At 49.6% G+C, this 20,560-nt stretch overlaps 1 protein-coding gene across 1 annotated transcript; it reads right to left on the bottom strand.

Annotated features, from left to right (window-relative positions):
• Positions 1 to 1,160: 1,160 nt before the first annotated feature.
• On the bottom strand, positions 1,161 to 18,813 carry smad7 (SMAD family member 7). The gene is made up of 4 exons (XM_061076575.1): positions 18,136 to 18,813; positions 17,161 to 17,214; positions 12,692 to 12,763; positions 1,161 to 2,042 (listed from the first exon to the last, which is right to left on the bottom strand). The coding sequence occupies exons 1-4, from the start codon at positions 18,602 to 18,604 to the stop codon at positions 1,504 to 1,506; spliced, it is 1,134 nt and encodes a 377-aa protein (XP_060932558.1). The 5' UTR covers positions 18,605 to 18,813; the 3' UTR covers positions 1,161 to 1,503.
• Between the last annotated feature and the right edge of the window lie 1,747 nt (positions 18,814 to 20,560).

Genomic DNA, 20,560 nt, shown 5'->3' with positions numbered 1-20,560 from the left:
TGTTATAACTATAATAGATAAGAAATCGAGATACATTTGAATTGTGTTTGACGATATCCGTTTCTGGGACAAGAAAATTCCTGCCTTTTACGAAAATTTCTTCACTCAGGTCTTTTGTAATAATTGATAGACAGGAAAAGAGGCACACACACACACACACACACACACACACACACACACACACACAAACATGCTCCATTTAAATCCTGCTTGTACCACTAAGTATGTTGTTCCTTCGCCTAAATTCTCAGTTTTTTCTTTTTTCCACAGTGTTGTCGAACAAAGCAGCGGATGGGGGATGGATGGTGCGGAAAGTGGGTCTTGTGAATGTAGGTCTTTGAGACAGTGTGTGTGGGTAAAGCAGGCTTACAGTAGTAATCCTCTTCACAGACACCCATCTGACTAGCAATAGGATGAGGCCCAGACAGACACACACTCATGCACGCACACACTGTTCGGGTTTGATAGAAGGAAATCTGTTTTGTCTTGTTTTTAGAAATACAATGGGTCATAAATAGGCCTTTGTCTCTAAACGCATTCTTGCTCCAGTCTCTCTGAAATCTAAGCTGTCTAGGAAAAGTTTGGAATCTTCCAGTACGTGTGTGTTCCCTCCGGTGTGGCACCGAAAATCCTCAATGTGATTGTTTGATATGTGTGACACGCTCTTTCCTCCGCAGGCCAATTCAAACGAGACGGCTCCTCGAGGAAGCTGGGTCGTCTGTTGACTTTATTGGTTCCTGAAATTTCGCAGTACCGCTTCCTGGCTCTGATGTCACCGGTCGATTAATGACACAGGAGGAAGAGGGACATTCATCCCGAAATAACTCCTGAACAGCCCAATTAAAAAGAAAAAAAAAGGCATAATGAGCCTGTGAGAGAGGGGACAATGAGCTACGGCGCTGTCAAACTGTGACTCACGTCTCACGGGGGAAACGCTTTGGCGACATCCTTCAGCGACGCAAAGTAGAGCCAATGTTCACTTGGGTCATAATGAAACCTTTGTTAAAAGGGTTTTAGAGAATTTTCAAGCAGGTCCATTGGAATAATCCAATTTGGATGATGCACAAAACAAACCAACCCCTGAAAAAACCTGAATGAAACCACCACAAACCCAAAAGGTAAACGTGTTATTTGTACATTTTTTTTTTATTTTGGCATTTCTTTGTTTTGCATTTATATTAAGCAAAGTGCATCTTATTTTCTTTTTCATCAACACATTGCACAATACATAAATAATGATGCATATAAAACGTCTTCATATTTACAATTAATAATATATTTATATATAACATAAAATACATTTTTCGCTTCTTATTTTTCATTTAATTAAATCTTTGTCGTGTGTATTAAACAAAGTCCGTCAGAATCGTATACTTTCGTCTTCTTTTAAAACCTTTTTTCCTCTCTTTGAACCCCTGGAACAAAAAAAAAACAAAAAAAAAGGGAAAGAAGGTGTAGTCTGTTTGTGAAGGGGGCAGAAGGAGGTGAGGAAGGCTGCTGCTGCTATCGGGTGTTGAAGATGACTTCCAACCAGCACGGGCAGCTGCTGATGAACTGTCTGGTGTAGCACTGTCCCCAGCCCTTCACAAAGCTGATCTGCACGGTGAAGCCTGTGCGCGGCTGCTGCGTGAACTCGTGGTCGTTGGGCCGCTGCAGGCTGCCGGCCTTGTCATAGTCAAACGCTTTGATGGAGAACCCGGGGAACACCTTGTGCACCAGCAGCGTGCGCGAGTCCGGGTTGTCCAGTGTGGCCGACTTTATGAAGATGGGGTAGCAGCTGCGGTTGTAGACCCACACCCCGTCCGCCTCACGCGTCAGCTGGATGCCGTAGCCGATCTTGGCCCGCACCATCTGCACCAGCTGGGACTTGTTATCGGAGCAGAGCTGACCCAGACAGAAGCCGTTCCCCTGAGGTAGATCGTAGAAGATGTCCAGGGAGGGCTCCTGGACCGAGTAGAGGCGCCCGACGCGGGTCTTCTCCTCCCAGTACGCCACCACGCACCAATGGGACCGCTCGCCAGACTCCTGCATTGCCAGGGAATCTGAGGGAGGAAACAGAGGAAGGAGATGGTTAGACGTGTGGAAAAAGGGGGCGCAGTAACAACATGATGGCACTGACACATGAAAACACACATCGAGAAGCAAAGACAAGAAGAGAGAGGGGGGAAAAGATGAGTGCATGAGGCTGGGATGAGGGATGATGAGAAATATCCTTGTTAACATTTGTGTTTCTGCACAACCTCTTCCTTATCCCCGTTTTGGGAAATGGAGAATGTGCTTTCGTTCGAGAGCCAAAGTGCAACTGTCATCCTCAATTTCTGCCATACAGGAAAAACCATGTCGGAATTCCTGGACTTCAGACAGCAGAAGCAACTCGGAGACATTGGCAGGCAAGTGTCCACACGCAGTACAATATTTGTCCAGGCATTAAACGCTTATCGTGTGTCTGGCTGGATTTTTGTAGCGGCGTGGCCAACGATGTGCTGACGTCAGCCGGCCTCGGCCCGATCGCCTCCCTACGGCAACGTGCTTCACCCTGCTGGAGGAAATCAGAAACGTTCTGTCCTGGATTTGCGGAGAGAAAGACGAAGGCCGCGGTAACTGAGCAACGGCGAAAGAGACGAAGAAGGGAGCTCTCACACGAGCGCGTAAACCATTCCCCCAACCCCCCCCACCCCCCCCTCCATCTACGGCGAAAGCACATGGCGTTTTGCCGCCCGAGAGAGGCAGGCCGTTAACTCTCCAGCCCTGGTGTCTGAATTGTTGACAAGCCAGGCCTCTCCAGTCTAAAGTTTCCCCCTGAGCGTAAAAGAAGTGTAGCATTGGCCGTGCTCCAGTTTCCAACCCCCACCCCCCCCCCCACCACCACCACCACCACCACCACCGTCGCCGCCACCTCCTCCCTCCCTCCCTCCCCTGTCTCCCTTCTCGTGTGCCTCCTGGGCCGTCCCTCTTCCCTCTTCATATCTCTATTCCGCAGAAATCTGGCTCCCAGCTAGAGAAGTGGGAGCCAGTCAGGCGCGAGGGAAATAGAGGGAGACGGAGAGAGAGAGAGAGAGAGAGAGAGGGAGAGAGAGAGAGAGAAGGAAAAGAAAAAGAGGGGGCGGGGTGAGGGGAGAGAAGGAATGCTTTTTTCACATATTTTGACTGTTACTTTTGCAACTTTGCTTCCTCTCCCCACCTCACCTCATCACCTACTGCTTCTATCAACTGCCCGGCAATCAATTTGTACATCCTGTCTCTCTCTCTCTTTCTCTCTCTCTCCCTCTCTCCCTCTCTCTCACATACACACTCAAATGCAGCCCTGGATGAAAGACACATTCAAGGGTTAAGAAAGCTCAAAGAGAGGAGGGGGGGAGAAACTGAACAGAGCCTCCCTCAGAGCAGTTCCAGTCGGCCCCGATCCTTCCCATCCGACCCCAGCGCCTACCACCGCACGCCCGCCCCCCCCCCCCCCCCCCCCCTTACTCCCTCGTTTCATCCTGCGGTGGCTGTGAACGCAACCGGCAATTTGGAAGGTCCCGTCTGAGACAAACTGCAACATTAATGCGGCAGGATCTCTGTCGGCCCGGGCGGACCAGCCGCGGCCTGTCATTAGCCCCTTCATTAGACGCAAGGGAGGGAGAGAAAAAAAAAAGGGAAGAACAAGACAACGCTGGGAGTAGAGACACAGAAACAGAGGGGGATAGAGGGAGAGGGGGGGGGGTGAAAAACTGAAAGCATGCCTTCCGTAAAACAAGAGGGGCTGTGTTCTTTTGAAGTTGGTCGGAGCCAAGCCTCGGGGAGTTTATCGTAAATCCGTCCCTACGGGGCGCTGGGGGGGGGAAACTAAGTACCCGGTTATCTACCTTAGACTAAATGGAAGGAAGAAAAGCATTTATCTTGGAGATAAGAGACAGAGAAGTCTCTCCCACGTCTCAGGACCATGATGTCAAACAGAGTCTCTGACCCGTCTGCTCTGCGTGTCCGTACAGGAAGCAACCGAGACGAAGGACACGCTGGACTTTCTTAACAGCTGACACAGGGCCTGCTGGCAGAGCTCACCTGTGGGGCCCTGTGTGTGTGTGTGTGTGTGCTTGTCTAAGTGTGTGTGTGTGTGTGTGTGTGTGTGTGTGTGTGTGTGTGTGTTTGTTATTGCTGAGAGAGAGAGGCCCTGGCGTCAGAGGTCATTAGAGCGGCTGCTTGTCTGAGCCTGTCATTGCAGCCTGAAAACACCCTGCTATTCAGGACTACACTAACTGCCCGGCTTCCCCTCCCTCGTCGCCTCTCCTCTCAGAAACTCCCGACTGGCGGTGAGAACCACAGAGGAGAGAAGAGAGGGAGAGGGAGAGGGAGAGAGAGAGGGGGAAGGATGAAAGCAAAACAGTTGGAAGGAGAGACAGAAAAACAACAGAGGGAAATATGATGGGGGAACAGAGAGAGGGAAGTAACGCTGTGATGTCTTCAGTGCCTGGTGAAAACACTGGTGCCTTGAATCTGCAAAATCCAGTTTGTAAAACAGCGTCTGTGTTACAGGAAGTAAATATCTGATGACATCACGATGACACTATTTTCTTAAGACTTCCTCTACAGCCACAGAGGACATTATACCAAAGTCTATAATAATAATAATAATAAAGCTGCACAAGCTCATATAAACTAGCCTGATTTTCTGTTTTCAAGATCCATCTATTTATTTTAGTAGGAAATCCACAAAGATGTGGCAAAATGTCCCGTCTCGCATTGTTCTCGTTAATGCATCCGCCTCCGGATCTGAATCCACACCAGTAGTTAATGGGTTTCTACCTGACTCATTCCACTTCCTTCCACAAAGTTTCGTAGCGACCTGACAAGTCGTTTTTGTGCAATGCTGCTATCTAAGTAAGCGGATGAAGAAAGATTAAAAAGCACACTATATTCCCCTCTGAAATGTAATGTAAAATACTTGAGTATATTGTAATACCAAGCAAATAATCACTTGGATTGAGTGCAGGAGCTTCTTCTGGGATCTTTTTTCTTCGCATTCTCCACAGTCGAACAAGAAGTACTGACCCGAAAACTAATCAGAGATTTCCGATTCAAAATTAAATATAGCTTCAGAATTTGGTCCAGATTTTTCTTTTTGGGACGTCAGCAGAGAGAGGGTGGGGGGGGGAGAGAGAGAGAGAGAGAGAGAGAGACACCGGCAGACTCCTCCATCTGTGGGGCGCAGCCTTGTGAAGAGCATGTTCACAGCTTGTCCTGACAGCAGATGAGCTTACACCTCATGAGTAATGCTGCTGAACACACACACACTACAATGTGAGTGACCCCGTACCAACACACCTTACTCCAAGTGCTCGGCTCATTTAACTGCATTTTAAATATTAACACATGGCGTTTGTGTGTGCGCGTGTCGACGTGTTGTGTGTCTGCTGCTCCGAGCGCCTCGGGTTTCACTCTGACACTATTTCAGGTGCTTCTCCTGGAGGTGAGCGCCTGCGTCAGACGCTGTCGTCAGAGTCTCTTCGCCTGCCCCCCCTGTCTGTGCATGTGTCTGGGTGTCTGCCTACCGGAGCATTAGTCCGTCTATCTGTCTGCCGCCCCCCCACCTGCTCGTCTGCTCTGCAGCCTTTCAGCCCAGTGTGCGTCTCAGGCTTCTCTCCTCCTCGCTGAAGATAAGCTGGCTCGCCGGCGGCCCCGGGGCCATCTGTCACAAGGCCGGCCCCCTTTTCCTGCTCTGTCCTGCCTGTGTCAGTTGTCTGCTTCCCCAGTCTGGTTTGTCCCATGGGGTCCACACCCAACCCCCCCCCCCCTCTCCACTTCCATGATTGCAGAAAGACACTGGTGTTGGAGAGCTTCATGTGACCTTGATCATAATGATACCAGGTCTTGTAAAAAAAAAAAAAGCATTTCATTGTAATTGAAGCCTCCTAATGAGAGCTATTAGCCTTTATCAAAACTGTGCAAACACAAACAGCACCCTGCAGCCATATCTTTTTAGGTATTTAATGAGAGATAAGCGTATGGTATTTTGGGGAGGAGGGGGAGGGGGGGTTGCTCTTCAAAGCACTACATAAATGTAAATGAAACCATACCACAATCAGGGACTATTTGGCAAACAGAAACACACACACACACACACACACACACTGCCGGCTCCCCCATGGATTTTAATGGTCCTACGGCCTTTAGGAGCGGACGCCACGCTAGCTGAGACAATTGCACTTGGTCTGGGGGGGGAGGGGGGAGAGGGAGAGGAGGGGGAGGACGGGACGGCTGGAAGGGAGGGGGGGGGGGGGTGGGCGATGACAGACTGGGTGCTTCTCTCAGGGCCAGGAACACAGTCTGGAAAGGTTAATCATTACCTCTGTCTGACTCTGCACACCCACACCCACACACACACACACACACACACACACCAGGTCGCTACTATTCTTAGAAGTCAACACAGTCACAGTAACACGCCTACACCCTCATGCAGACACATGCATGCACGTACACACACACACACACACGATTTTCAACCTTCAGTTCTGGACACAACACTATCAACATCAGTAAATAGTGAGGAGGCTCCTGAGAACCGTCGCGTATCGATCCCTGAGAGCTCTGTGTGTGTGTATTTATGTGTGTGTGAGTGTGAGTGTGTGTGTGTGTGTTTGCGCGTGCACGCCTTACTCAGCCCAGACCGTAATGACACTGTCGTCATCAGACACACACAAGGCGGCTGAGGAGAAGAATGAGGAAGACATGAAGGAAACAGCTCAAGGGGCTAGGAAGGACTTCTTCACAGCGCCTTATTTTCTAAGTCAACACCCTCTCCCGAGCCGGGGGAAAGTCTATTCCAAAGGTCGAGGGTCACCCTGGAGGCATTCCTCTCGTTCCCCCTGCCACGCCGTATATGCTCAACCGTGTGAGCATGAGCGTGTTTCCGTCTGCACTGAAAGCCGCAGCATTTCCTGTCTGCGTTCACAAAAAAACGATTTGGTCTTCTAGAAGGTTGAGTCCTCCTACGCTGCGCTCTCCTGTGCGGAGAGAAATCCAATGTCAGGCGACCCCTTCAGAAAGAGAACACTTTACCAATCCAATTTGTGCAGTGAAAACAGAGGAATAGTCCTTGTCTCACATCAATACAACACAGCCGCATAAATGTGAGCCAGGTTTGTGCTTGTAGCAGCAAGTGTAGTCTCACACTGGGGCTACATCCACATTACTGTGTTTCTACACTCCCGGCACCCGAACTACACGGAGGAGTCTGAAAACGCTGCCGCAGATCGATGTAGGAACACAAAAAGGTTTCCACCATTGCAACATTATGCATTACTAAAAAACAGACTGATGTATCCGACTTTAAAGAAGACTATCTGGCGGTGGGTTAAGTAGGTGACAGAGGAAGTGCCCATTTCAAGAAGCGTAAATACGCCCTGATGGCAGGAAAACCGCACAGGGGAGTGGCAGCGTTCTGCTATCTGCCGATCTGACTCCTCGCAGAAACACAGAGAGAGAGAGAACGACTCGCACACACGCCATCTCTAACATGAACCATCCGGCCACCACCGACCGGGGGAGAAGAGGAAGATAAGGATGGAGAAATGGAGCAGGTTTTCCTAATGCCTCCATCTATGGCATAATTTACTCTGAGTGGAAGTTTTTTTTCTGCTGTAATGACTCGATCCAAACGTCTTGATGTCGCTCTGGGAATTGTGTTTTTCTTCCTCTGAGATAAAACTCTTTGACGCTTTCATAACAAACTTGGGGGACTCTTCCATTTGCAGCCACATTATAGGACGATGTGGACGTTTTGTGCCCCTGTTACACGTCCGTCCGGAGTTATTATTCAAACACTTCATCATGTTGTGACCCTCACACACACACACACTCGCTCCACCACCCCCGGGCAGGCCCCATTTTCCCAGGGTGACAGGACAAATAAACACTGGCTAGTTGGATGCCCGGGTGCCAGGCGGGCCGTAATGATGTCATCAGCTCACTTTTGCAAACACACGTCAGGAGATCACCCACTGCAACGGGCCGATGGACAGACAAGCCCGACAATCAGCTGCATTGTTGTGGCGCCGAAACACCGTGGGAACTAAAATAATAGACGCGCCGTAACCAAACCAACAGAGCCAGTTGTGTGCGGTCGCAGCTTCTACGGTGTTGTTACTCACTTACTAATAATTATGTACCTCTGCACTGTATTTCTGTGAGTGTGCGTGTGCGTGTGCGTGTGCGTGTGCGTGTGTGTGTGTGTGGTATGCAAGCACTGTGGTCTGTGATCGAGATGTGGCTGAGTCTGTCCCTGAGATAAAGACACAAGCACACCCCTCCAGTCTGAGTAAACAAAAGACAAAGTGACTACATGAATGAGCAGGCAGGCGGGTGGAGACGGCCGCCATGTGTGTCACACCAGAAACCTCTCACACACACACACACACGTCTGCAGAAATGTGTCTCCACTTAATACCATTTTCATTCTGCTGAAGGGGGACGAGGACGGTGTCCTTCGTCGCTTCCTCTTTCTCCTTCACACACATTCTCTCGCTTCGTTTCTTCATACACTGTGGGTAATATATATTTAACAAAAAAATCCACTTCCACAAAGTGACTGCAAACCAAAACAATGTTCATCTTGTTCTGGGCTTCCCTCCAGCTCGGGCTCGGTGCCAAATCAGCATAGCCCACCTTCCAGTCAGCAGGCTGTGCTAAGGTAGGCAAATGTCTTCAACTATGAATGCTATCTCGATGCTACGCTAAGGAGAAAAGACAACACGAAATCCGAGAGAAAATCCTCTGAAAAGCTTGTGCACGCTCGGCCCTATCCTCGCCTCTCTTCTTCCCTTCCCCTCTCTCTCTCTCTCCATCTTCCGCCGTCTCCGCTCTGCTGTTTTTTCGATTTGCGCAGCATAATGACACAGGGTGGGGAACAAGAGGACGGCCAAAACCAAACTTGAGTCCCTTGCCAAGAGGCGGCTTGGCTGCCGCGCAAGGAGAGGAAGTGGGAAGTAATGAGAGATCCTGGCCCGGCGCGGAGCGGCCCGGCTCCGCTCTGCTCGAGTCGCTGCCGAACACACGGCCTCCAAATTACAGAGAACAGAGCAGAGCTGCCGGCCATCTCTCCCTCCACCCAAAGCCGCCATCTTCTCTACCACTTCATTCCTTCCTCTAACTGTTCGAGCAATGGAGGAAGAAAAATAAGCGACGAAAAGAAAATCGGGATTTGAAACAGAAACAGTTTCACGGTAAAGACAGGGTTTGTTTTCTCACAACAATGTCACTTCACCTGGATGTAACAGTTGACATGTACATCTTAATCTCAACATAAATAAGTAAGTGAAGGAGAAGGCTCAGTTTCTTTCTCTCTTTCTCCTGCCTCCTTGCTTTCTGGTCGGTCCACCCCAGTGTTTGTTTTGCGTCAAGACGCGGCCTCGGCTGCCTCCCTGTCCGCTCGCCTTTTCCTCAAAGACATGAGGTCATATCCTGCGCAGCCCTTTCCTTTCCCTACTAACCCAAACAAGGCAGGAATGCAGAGAGAGAGAGAGAGAGAGAGACATAGAGAGACAGAGAGGGAGTGCGAGAGACTGAGGCTTCTCTGTTTCTGAGCTGTTTATTGCTTAGTTAGTTTCCCAAAAAGAATCCTCAGATAGTGTCTTGGTTATTACATACTGCGATAAACAAATTCAAAACAACACAAACAACGGGCCTTCTCGCACTGGGCCTGGATCAAAAAATGGGCCGTTTCTCCCGGGGCCGTCCGTGTGACAGCAGAACGAGTATGATTTAACGACCTGAGGTGCTAAGACTAAATTTAATCTCTGTCAGAGCCCCCTGATGAAGGTTAGACCTCCTGCCGATTCACCGGATGACTAATTGACTGACTGAAGGGCCGGACGACAGTCTGTCGAGCGAGGTGACTGGCCGGGGGTGTAAGAATACAACTGGGCCTAAATTTAACCTGCAGTGGGAGGAAGCGCCTGTGTGACAGTCGGCCGTGCGCCAGGGCTCGCACCAGGTCACTCTATCTGCCTGTCTGTGTGGATGTATCGTGTGTGTGTGTGTGTGTGTGTGTGTGTGTGTGTGAGAATGCGAGTGTGTGCGTACATGTCAGTGGGCCCGACTGGATCCTCTTACACACAGGCACTCCGGGTCAGTCCCCGACGGCACCAGCAGGCATGCCACTGACACACACACACCCCCCCCACACACACACACACACACACACACACACACACACACACACACACACACACACACACACACACACACACACACACACACACACACACACACACACACACACACACACACACACACACACACACACACACACACACACACACAACACATACAAACTAAAGCTATTGATCTTCTTTGAAATATACGCGTCCTAATTACCAAGTATCAAAACTATGAAGAGCAGAAAGCTGGAGCTGTTTGACAAGATGATTCCAAACTCCATTGGTGTCTAATTTTAGACAGAAAGATCTTTCACATCTGCCTGTGTTGAGACAATATTTAACATTTGAGAACATTCGGATTCATTTATATCAAATAAAGTTAAAAACACGTCTAAATCTGTCAAACTAATGTTTCTGCATCAGGACCTAAACAGCGGTTATTGCAGCACAAGCATAGAAGAGTTGATTTCACACACATCCACAGCAAAGACACATTGTCAGGTCTTTCATCTAATTAGAAAAAAGGACTTTTTAATCTTTACTAAATGGACACGCAGCTATGTGAGTTACCAAAACTGCTCCAACCTGGGTTAACCATACCCGCCCCATCTTCCAGCTCCCAATATGAGATCAGCAGCACCCCCGACACCCAGATCCAGGCCTCTGACAGCCACCAGCCCCTGCTCTCCTCTCCTCTCCACTCTGTTCCGAGCCGATGACGTGAGCCAGCGAGAGGAGCTTTGGAGCTGGTAGCCTGGCAGGCAGCCCAGTTTGCATTTGCGCTTGTCGCTGTCGCGGCTCGCTTTAACTCCTTCCCGCCCGGAGGCCCTTGGCGCTCCGAGATGGAGAGAAGGAAGGATGTTTCCTCTAACCTCATCTCATCGGCTCTGACGTAGCTGTGCTTTCCAGAGGGGTACTTTTTCAAAATCATGCCACTCCAGAGCAAGTCAACAGCAGCTAAAAGACGACAAGCACTTAATTGTTCTCCTGCAACGCTGACTTCTTGCTGAAGTCTTTTTGCTACTCTCACAGCCGCCCTCCTCTCTCTTCCTCCCTGCAAACGTGTCTGGTGAAGAACATAAAAAGGGCAGAGCGAGTGAATCAGAAGGTCAGCAGCAGGCCTCCGCGAGAGCCATGTTTCTTTTGTCAGGGCCCCAGAGGGAGGGAGCGAGAGGAGAGAGGCAGGGGAGGGAGGGAGGGGGAAGGAGGAATGGGTTTGTTTTTTTTTTCTCCCTCAGCCCTGCCAGAGACATCATGAGGGCAGAGCGCTTTGGCCATCGCGGCCTTCTTCTACCTCGGCTGCTTGTACAGAGGGGGCCCATTCACTGGCGCGCCGGCCCGACGCTGCCATGTCATCCTCGCCAGGAAGGAAAACAGGCGAGGAGGAGGAGGAGGAGGAGGAGGAGGAGGAGGAGGAGGAGGAGGAGGAGGAGGAGGAGGAGGAGGAGGAGGAGGAGGAGGAGGAGGAGGAGGAGGAGGGGTTGCATGTACGCCTTGCTGGGGGAGGGACGGAGTATGGGAGGGAGCGTGGGGGGTGCCTGTTAAGACACCACTTCTTGGGTTTCACAGTTTTCAACCGGGTCTAAAATGTGTCTTTGCTTAATACACACAGGGAGGACTTTAGTGTCCATCGGGGGTGTGGAGGAGGAGGAGGTGGATTTTTTGGTCCCTCTGTTCTTTTAAGTAAGGCTCCTATCTCCTCTCCCATCTAAGAACACACACACACACACACACACACACAACCACACATATATATGCAGGCAGGCAGTCTAACCCCTCCATCCCCCTACCACCAAACAAAGGAGGGGGGGGGGGGAATGGGCAGTGAACACCAACTGACATAAAACAGGCTTTAAAGGCCCGGTAATGAGAACCATCTGAGGCCAAGGAAAGCAGAGCAACAGCAATAGAGCGATCTCCAGGCAGCGGAAAGCAAACTCCTTCTCTCGCTCATTCTGCAGCCTATGGACAGGGTGCTGCTGGGTAAGGAAGGCAACCGCTGCCAAAGGGGGATTATGGGAAGTGAAGCTAAGGAGGCCCGAAACACGTCGTGCAGGACAGATGGAAGAGAGGAAAGGTGCCCGCGTGTCTCTCCTTTTATCCACACAGGGAGCTCGGAGAAGAGTCTACAAGGTCATCCCCCCCAGTGTATACACACACAAACACACCCAGACAAACACGCACACAATACTACACACACGCACGGAGCATATTCTTCTTCAAACAATGGCTGAGCGTGTTTGTCTTCCATTACAACGCAACACAGGGAAGGGATGAGAGGGAATGAGAGAGGAAGAGGAGAAGAGAGGAGCGTTGTTCAAAGAGCCAGGAGGGAGGAATTTATGTGGATGTGGGAGAAATTCACCACCCTCCTCCTCCACTGCTTCTTTTTTTTTTTTATTACAGAGGGGAAGCAGGGGCCCCCACAATCACTGCCTCGACGTCACAAGTAATGGAGGGGAGATGGGAGGAATGCAAAGGAAAAGGAAAAAACAGAGCAGAAGAGGAGAAGAATATGACGAAGAAAACAATTTCTTTGAAGGGATGTTTACCTGAAAGCCCCACAGGGGCCGAGTATGTTGTTCCCCCAGTTTCACTAGATGAGGGTCCAGAGTCTGGAGAATCTAATGGAGAGAGAGACAGACTTTGAATTAGTGCTCGGTGTGTGTGTGTGTGTGTGTGTGTGTGTGTGTGTGTGTGTGTGTGTGTGTGTGTGTGTGTGTGTGTGTGTCTGAGGAGCAGCAGCTGCGAGGCCGTCAATCACTCTGGTGAAATCAATGCCTAATGAAGACGCTGACGACGAAGCTCACACTCTCACACACATGCAGAAGACTCCTCACAGCAGAGTTTCTTACACCCCTGATAATCCCCCATAATCCACTGCTTCAGGAGAAACGTGAGCCCTGTATCTCTGCACAGACGAGCTGCCGGGTCTGGAAAGGGGGCTGCCTTCTCTCTGCTAATGATTGAGGCTAGAGTTTGGCCCCCAGACTCTCATCCCAGCTCAATAACCAAATACAGATCAAACACTAGAAGACTGGAGTGAAACACTTGCTGTTCTGTGAACGTCGTCCAAAACCCTCCGATAAATGTCTGATAACATTCTCATTTTGTGAATTTTATGCATTTAAGAGAATCAGAAATCTATGTGCCTCAAAATAACTTGTATATGTGCGTGTCGCTGCCAGGACACAATACATTCCAGGAAAATACAAAAAATAAATGAATGAGGCAAGCAGAGCCTCAGAAAGGCCTCGACAGCCGACCGGCACAACAGCGAGCAGACGAGAATGAAAGCTCGACATTCTCCTCTCGCCCTCCTCTTAGCATCTGAATGCTGAACTCCCATCAAGGCTTGTTACGTCGACTAGTTTCGACATGACACCTGAATGGGGCTTTAACAAAATTGCTGTGTGTGTCAGACAGAGCAGTACACGCACGCACGCACGCACGCACGCACGCACGCACGCACGCACGCACGCACGCACGCACGCACGCACGCACACACGCACACACACACACACACACACACACACACACACACACACACACACACACACACACACACACACACACACACGCCGCTGGGAGAGGGGCTAGCTCTGCCGCAGAGCTGCTGCTGCTGCTGGTAGCTTGGAATCCACTAATGATACATTCCTTTCGCTGCACGTCAACGCTGCTCTGCACCTTCCATCCGTCCGACCCCGGTGTGCAGCAGTGGTCACCTCGGCTCTTACTGGATTGTGACTCTAAAAGTGCAGTTCTTCCCTGATGGGTGTATTTTCTGTAAGGCCCGTGTACGCGGCCTGCTGCATTCAGCTCGATCCCACAGAGGCTAAAACAACAAAATGCAGAGTGAAGAAAACCGGGTTCTCGCCATACAGCGTGTGGGGGGGCTCGGTGAGCATCTCATCCACATATGGCGAGGAGGAGGACGGCGTTTCTGTTGAATACTTCCACTCTCTGTCTAACAGATTGTCTTGCCGGCCTCCTGTGCAGCCGAGCGGAGCCGCAGGAGCTGGGAAGTATCTCAGAAGTATTCCTCGCCGCCTTTGGGAGAGGCGGTGGACTAGTGGCAGACACTTGGACTATGGGCAGAAAAGGTCTCTGGTTCGACTCCACGGAGAAACAACAAAAAGACAAACCTGGATTGATCTGTCCAAAAATCCAAGAAGATTCTCCCTACCCTGTCTAGTGCCCCTGAGCAAGGCACCTTACTCCCCTAACGTCTGCTCCCCGGGCGCCGTACATGGCTGCCCACTGCTCTGTGTGTCCTGCACCAGATGGGTTAAAAGCAGAGGTTAAATTTCCCCTTGCATGAGTGTGCCTGTGCATGTCTGTGCATTTGTGTGGAATAATAAATTGTATCTTAATCTTAATTTTAAAAAAAATGCTGCCCATGCTGCTGCGGTCGCAATAGTTGCACGGGCACTGCCGGGCTTTCATGGGCTTCCAGCTGCATTGCCCTGGTCTCCCCGGGCAACAGTTCACAGCTGACCACAGGGCCTAAAGAGTGGGGGGGGTGGGCTACCGGAGAGAAAGAGCTAAACAGTGTGTGATTTATATTCCCCAGAGCCGAGACAAGGTAGCATTTTACGTCTGGGGCTGCTTTCATATTGACCGCCGCTGCTGCTGGAGCAGACAGCCGCCCTGACACATATAACCCCCACTTCCTGCTCACTGGAAGCATAAAACCATCATCGTAAAAAAAAAAAAAAAAAAAACACATTCCTCTTTGCTCTTTTTGTTTGTTCTACATCGAATTGCTTTCTAAAAATTGACTGTTGAGAGTTTCCGAATGTCACGATGTTTCAACACGGCCGCGTATCGAGCAAATGCAAAGAATAGTGCAGAAAATGGTGGTAGCCTGCAGTGATGGGAAGGAGCCGATGAGTGACAGCTCACCGAGGCGCTGGGGAAAAACCCGTCTTTCTACATGATAAGCTTGTCTGTCCTCCGTGCATGTGTGTACAGCCGTGTGTGTGTGTGTGTGTGCATGTACCCTCCAGCCTGCTCCATTGTCCTATTAATATATGTTGTCTTTCACCCGGCTTCACCAACACAGACAGGCAGACACTGTCTCCTTTGATTAATCAGAACTGCAGCTGCACTCGCTGAACACAACCAAACAAGGAAATAACAAGACAGGTGAGCTGCACACTTAAAGTATGCAAATAGGTTTCTTTAAGAGATGTCCATATTCATAGAAAGTATTATAAAAACATCTACTTGAGACACTCTTAGAAACAAGGGTTCCAAAAGCTAACTTTCTGAAAGGCTTTGGTTTCACTTCTGGGTCAAAGAATTATAGGAGTTGTTAGATTCTCAATCTTGAAAATGTAAGGTTTACACATATTTCAGAAGTTTTAAATTTGTATGCATCTGGAATCTTTATTAATTTAATCCCACTTGTGTTTTGTCATAGTCAACAGTAAATAAGTGTGTTTTATAGTAAGTTCTACCGGGGTCCAAAAAGGGTTCACCTGAAGACAGGCCAAAGAACCCTTTATGGTTCCACTTCGCACTTATATTTCTAAGAGTCCAAAACTGCCTGGTGATATTTTCCCCGTCTTGTTCTGTTCTTGTTGGCAGTTCCCACACAGTCACACCAATTTTTTTTCTTTCTTTCTTTCCACTTTGCTCTGTACGGGGAAACGGGTTGGTAACATGAGTTATATAATCATTTCCCCTCTCTGCATCCAGCTTGCATTTCCTATTTACCTTCTTGTTTCCTTTCATCGCAGGAAAGACTCCTAAATGAACTCCTGCCCCGAGACTCACGTCACACCAGCGAGACGGTTTGGGTACTTAATAATTAAAAATAGGATTTCTCTCTCAATATCTTTGGACCAATTTCTGCTCCATCTTGGAAATGCTTTTCAAGTCAAAACAATACGACGGAAGCCCGGTGGGTTAATACGACAAAGACGGAGCGAAGGGGAGCTTTTGAAGAACACACAGCTGCAGCTGCTATGACTTCCTATTGTTTCCACTCACTGAAAGCCACTTTCTCCTTCTCCTGACTAACTGGACGGCTGCACGGCCGACTGGTCATTGTTCGACCCGGAGCTCTTCCTGCACTGACACCACAGCCACACACTGGGGGTATAAATGAGCAAATGAGCGAGGGAGAGAATCAGAAAATTACCAACTGTGGCCTCAGCAAGTCCCATACTTTGTCACTGTTTCTGTGACATGTAGAGAAACTCACCTCCTTCACCCTCCCACCATTATGACATTGTTCTGGTTATATCCTGAAATTAACATACTTTAATAGGTGATGACATAACTTGATGCCACTTTTCCGGCACCGGGGAATAGCAGCGTGTGGAATCCGGCACAGGTGCAGGCAGATAACAGTTAAACAAGAGTAAAGCTTGTAAAGTGGTGGGGGAAACTGTTGTAAGATCATATGGAAATGCTCTCCCCCAAAACCCAAAAACTAACATGAGATGTGGGACTGCGACACACACACCCACACACACACACAGACACAAGCCCTCAGCCTTAATAATTCAATCAATCCAGTTGATAATGGCTGTCTGGCTCCAGACACAACGCTGTCTGCCTGTTTCTCTCTCTCTCTCTCTCACTCACTGCGATTCACAATAGAAAAATGGACCCACACAAACAAGCACCCATACAATACAGACACACAAACGCACACACACACAATATGCCCCTGGTGACGTCCTCAGTCAGTCTGTGGCTGGTATCTCAACTTTGTGCTGCTTTGCCCTGGCAGACAGCCACACAAGAACTGCCCGGCCAGCCAGCCAGCCAGGCGTGCCACTCTGCTATCATAAATCACAACATAACATGGAGCCATTTCCTACAAACACACACACACATGCACGCACACACACACACACGCTCATAAATGCACTGCAGGGGGAAGTGTGTAAGACTATATGTACTGTCACACAACCTATAATCAGTTATGAACACAAGAAGAAGCCTGTTCAGTGTGCATGTTGTGTAGAAACCTACATGTTTGTGTTTGTGTATAGACTGGGCTCACCTGGTGGTTTAAGATAGTCCATGGGATAGCGAGAATATGGAGGAGGAGGAGACTCTGCATGTGGAGGGAGGAAAAAAGAAGAAGACGCATGAGCATAGGAAGAGAAGGGAGAGATCTCAACTTTATGATAAGAGTAGTTTCATTCTTCAGGGGGAAAAGGGAGGGTTTGAGTGTGTCAGCCTCAGCCTGCAGAGGAAAGCAGAGAGGGCCGGGGCCGGGCGGCTATTGCCTTTCATTGGCAGGCTGATAAACAGGGGGCCGCCTGGCGCCAGGAGGGCCACTATCAGCGTCTAGGACAAACTGAGATACGGGCCTCTTTTGGCCCGGGACGCCAAGCAAGCACACGCACACACACACACACACACACACACACACACACACAGGGGCTGGAAACTTCAGCGTGGAAAGACTGTAAAGCCCTGGCTGAGTCGCTTTTGCACTTTGGAAATGCCAATTGTGAAATGCTGAAATGCCAGACAGGGCTGTTTGTTTGATGAAGTTGGAAATATCCCTGTTTTGAGTTTGGAATAAGACGGCTCGTATAAGAAAAACATGTTGGGGGGGGGGCAGCCTAACAAATGGATCTTTACTGGGGATTCAACACATTTAATAGTTTGAAAACACAAACACACAAACGCGAGAGTTGATTGCTGGGAGGGGGAGATGTCAAATTGAAATGCAATGACAACATGGAGGAGGAGGACCACTTGGCCCGGGTCCCACCTGGGCCCAGTTTGACCTGATGGAAACTCAAGACAAGTGTGCCAAAGGAGGTGATGTCATTTGAATTAGGCTAATTGGTGCTTTAAAAGCCTGGCAATTCTATTTCACACACTGGGTTTGGATTCACACACTGGGTTTGGATTCTGAACCAGGCCCCACAGCACCAGCAGGAATGAATATTGTTGTGAGGATGTGCAGATGGATGGATGGATGGAGGGATGGGGATGGGGGAAAAAGAATAATCCGGCTCACCGAGTTCACAAAGCCTGCTCATGTGGTGCGGGTTGCAGCAGACGAGCTCCGGGTTGATTTTCCCGTAGGATTCACAGCAAGACAGCCTCTTGAGCTCCGAGGAATGCCTGAGGTCCGGCCACCGGAACACTTTGTAGAGCAGCATGGGGAGAGAGTAAGACTGTTGACCCACTTTGGCGTCCACTCTGCCGGGCAGGAGCAAGCAGGGGCTCCGTGCGCCCCCCTTGGACTCCACCGCCTGCAAGAGCACCTCTAATTGTTTCTCTTTAAGCTTCTTCAGTACGGAGTGGGTCAACGCCTTGAGTTCGGCCTCGGACCCGGCGCCGGACTTGGCCACCTTTGTCGCTTTGCCCATGCAGCAGCCCCCGGAGCCATGCGTGGTCCCTCGATCCGCCTCCCCGTCGCCCTCCACGGGCGCGCGGCTCCTCCAGAGTCGCCGGACGAGCCCCGATCGTTTGGTCCTGAACATGCGGGACGAAAAGAGGGTTCCCCGGCTAAAAAACGAGCATGGTGTCCGCAAATCATGAAGATTCCGGGATCCGAGTCCAGGCGGTGACAAGCAGCCTGAGAGGAGACGGCGGAGGAACCGGGATGAGCTGGATGAGCGGAGGAGATCCGTAGCATGCGCCAGTCTCTGCCTCCTGCAGACCAGATCACCGAGGTGGTGGTGGTGGGGGGGTTGGGGTGGGGGGGAGAGAGACAAGCAGCAGTTCACGGGACAGTCAGCGTCTCCTCTGGGGGATAAATAACCATAACCCCCGGGGGCGTTTAAGAGCGGAGCTGTAAACCGGAATCCGCAGCCTAGGCACCTCCGTGGCACCGGGGGGGACGCGGACGCATGGAGCCGCGGACGCGTCGGGGTTTGCGGGGTGATGTGCAGCCTTAGCACCGCGATCTGACCCCGTTACAACACGACCCGGGTCCTACACACATCGCGGTGGGAACTGTACCAGACTGTGGGCCCCGCTTGGAAACGAACGCACGACTCTCCCACGGAAAGCGAGGCTCGTCCTCACGAACATTAATCCACAGAATCCTTGATCCGCCTGCGCAGAGAGAAGGGCTTCCTCTTCCCTTCCTCCACCGGGGCTCGATCCGTCACGGTGCGGGTGTGCAAGCGGGTCTGTGGTCCGCCGGAGAGCCGGGGGGACTCGAATCCGATCCGGGGACTGGATCTCCTTCTGACCCTGTGCGATCGAGGAGGAGGAGGAGAGAAAAACGCGAGAGAGAGAGACCCCTCGGGCTGGAAAAAACACCCGAGATTCAGGCGCTCAGACGAATCCGTGTGAAATAGAAAAATAAAAAAATATAATCCAACACTGGTGTAATCTCACACGAAGTTTCCGTGCTGGGAGCCGAGGTGGGGGGGTGTGCACCGGGCTGCTGGCTGGCGGGGAGTGAGGCGGACGGCTCGGGTGCCCTTGCTCCGTCTCCAGGCTCCAGTGCGCATTGACGCGCCCGGTCACGTGTGCGTCTAGACACACTGTCGCTTAGAAGAAATGTGATTGTGTTGCGCAAACAACAGATCAAGTGGAGCCCACGGCGCACGCTCACGGGCACGCGCATAGCACACACACACGCACACACACACACAGACATACGCACACATAAAGGAATAGAGGAATTAAAATAAATAGGAAAAGTACGAGAGTAGAGTCACAGGAGTGTGAGTTAGGCCCAAAGAGACGAACTCCCACATTGAAGTTACTCGTCGTGTTAAAGTTAAAAATGTTGAATACACACCAAATATAAGGCTTATGAAACTATTTTAAATCTGTGATATAGATAGATAGATAGATAGATAGATAGATAGATAGATAGATAGATAGATAGATAGATAGATAGATAGATAGATAGATAGATAGATAGATAGATAGATAGATAGATAGATAGATAGATAGATAGATAGATAGATAGATAGATAGATAGATAGAGTACTTTATTCATCCCTGAAGGGATATTAAGTTGTCATAGCAGCCGGTATATTTGAATACAATAAAATAGAATAAAATAGAATAAAATTAAAAATATTGAGGTAGAAAGAATAAAAAAACAGAAGCACAAGATAAAATACAATAAAATAGGCAGATAAAGTGCAGTGGCAAGATGATGGTAAAAGTACTGATGATATGATGGTAATGGTATTGTTAGACAGTATATAAGAATAGTACAGCATATATATATAGTATATATATATGATATCTTATTAAAGCATCTATTCTTCCAGTTGGCTCTTATTTAACTACTTTTGATAAGTGGATAATTAAAGAAAAGGTGATAAAAATCTACATATATGCAAGTTATGACAATTTAGAGCGTTTCCCTCCTGGATCCTGTTTCATTTTCATTTTCATTTTCATTTATATGTTTTTAAAAAATGTGAATCAGCCAAATTAATGGAGCACATGTTGTGTAGTAGTCAATT

The sequence above is a fragment of the Limanda limanda genome, chromosome 1 (genome assembly GCF_963576545.1).
Source record: "Limanda limanda chromosome 1, fLimLim1.1, whole genome shotgun sequence".
NCBI lineage: Eukaryota > Metazoa > Chordata > Actinopteri > Pleuronectiformes > Pleuronectidae > Limanda > Limanda limanda.
This window is presented reverse-complemented; position numbering and strand designations above follow the sequence as displayed.

Bases quoted from the DNA above. Each gene is read 5' to 3' on its own strand.
- smad7 (XM_061076575.1), bottom strand. From the start codon at position 18,604: ATGTTCAGGACCAAACGATCGGGGCTCGTCCGGCGACTCTGGAGGAGC. The intron at 12,764-17,160 runs GTGAGCCCAGTC...TCTCTCCATTAG, and splicing joins GGACTATCTTAAACCACCAG to ATTCTCCAGACTCTGGACCC. The intron at 2,043-12,691 runs GTAAACATCCCT...TTCCTCCCTCAG, and splicing joins GGCCCCTGTGGGGCTTTCAG to ATTCCCTGGCAATGCAGGAG.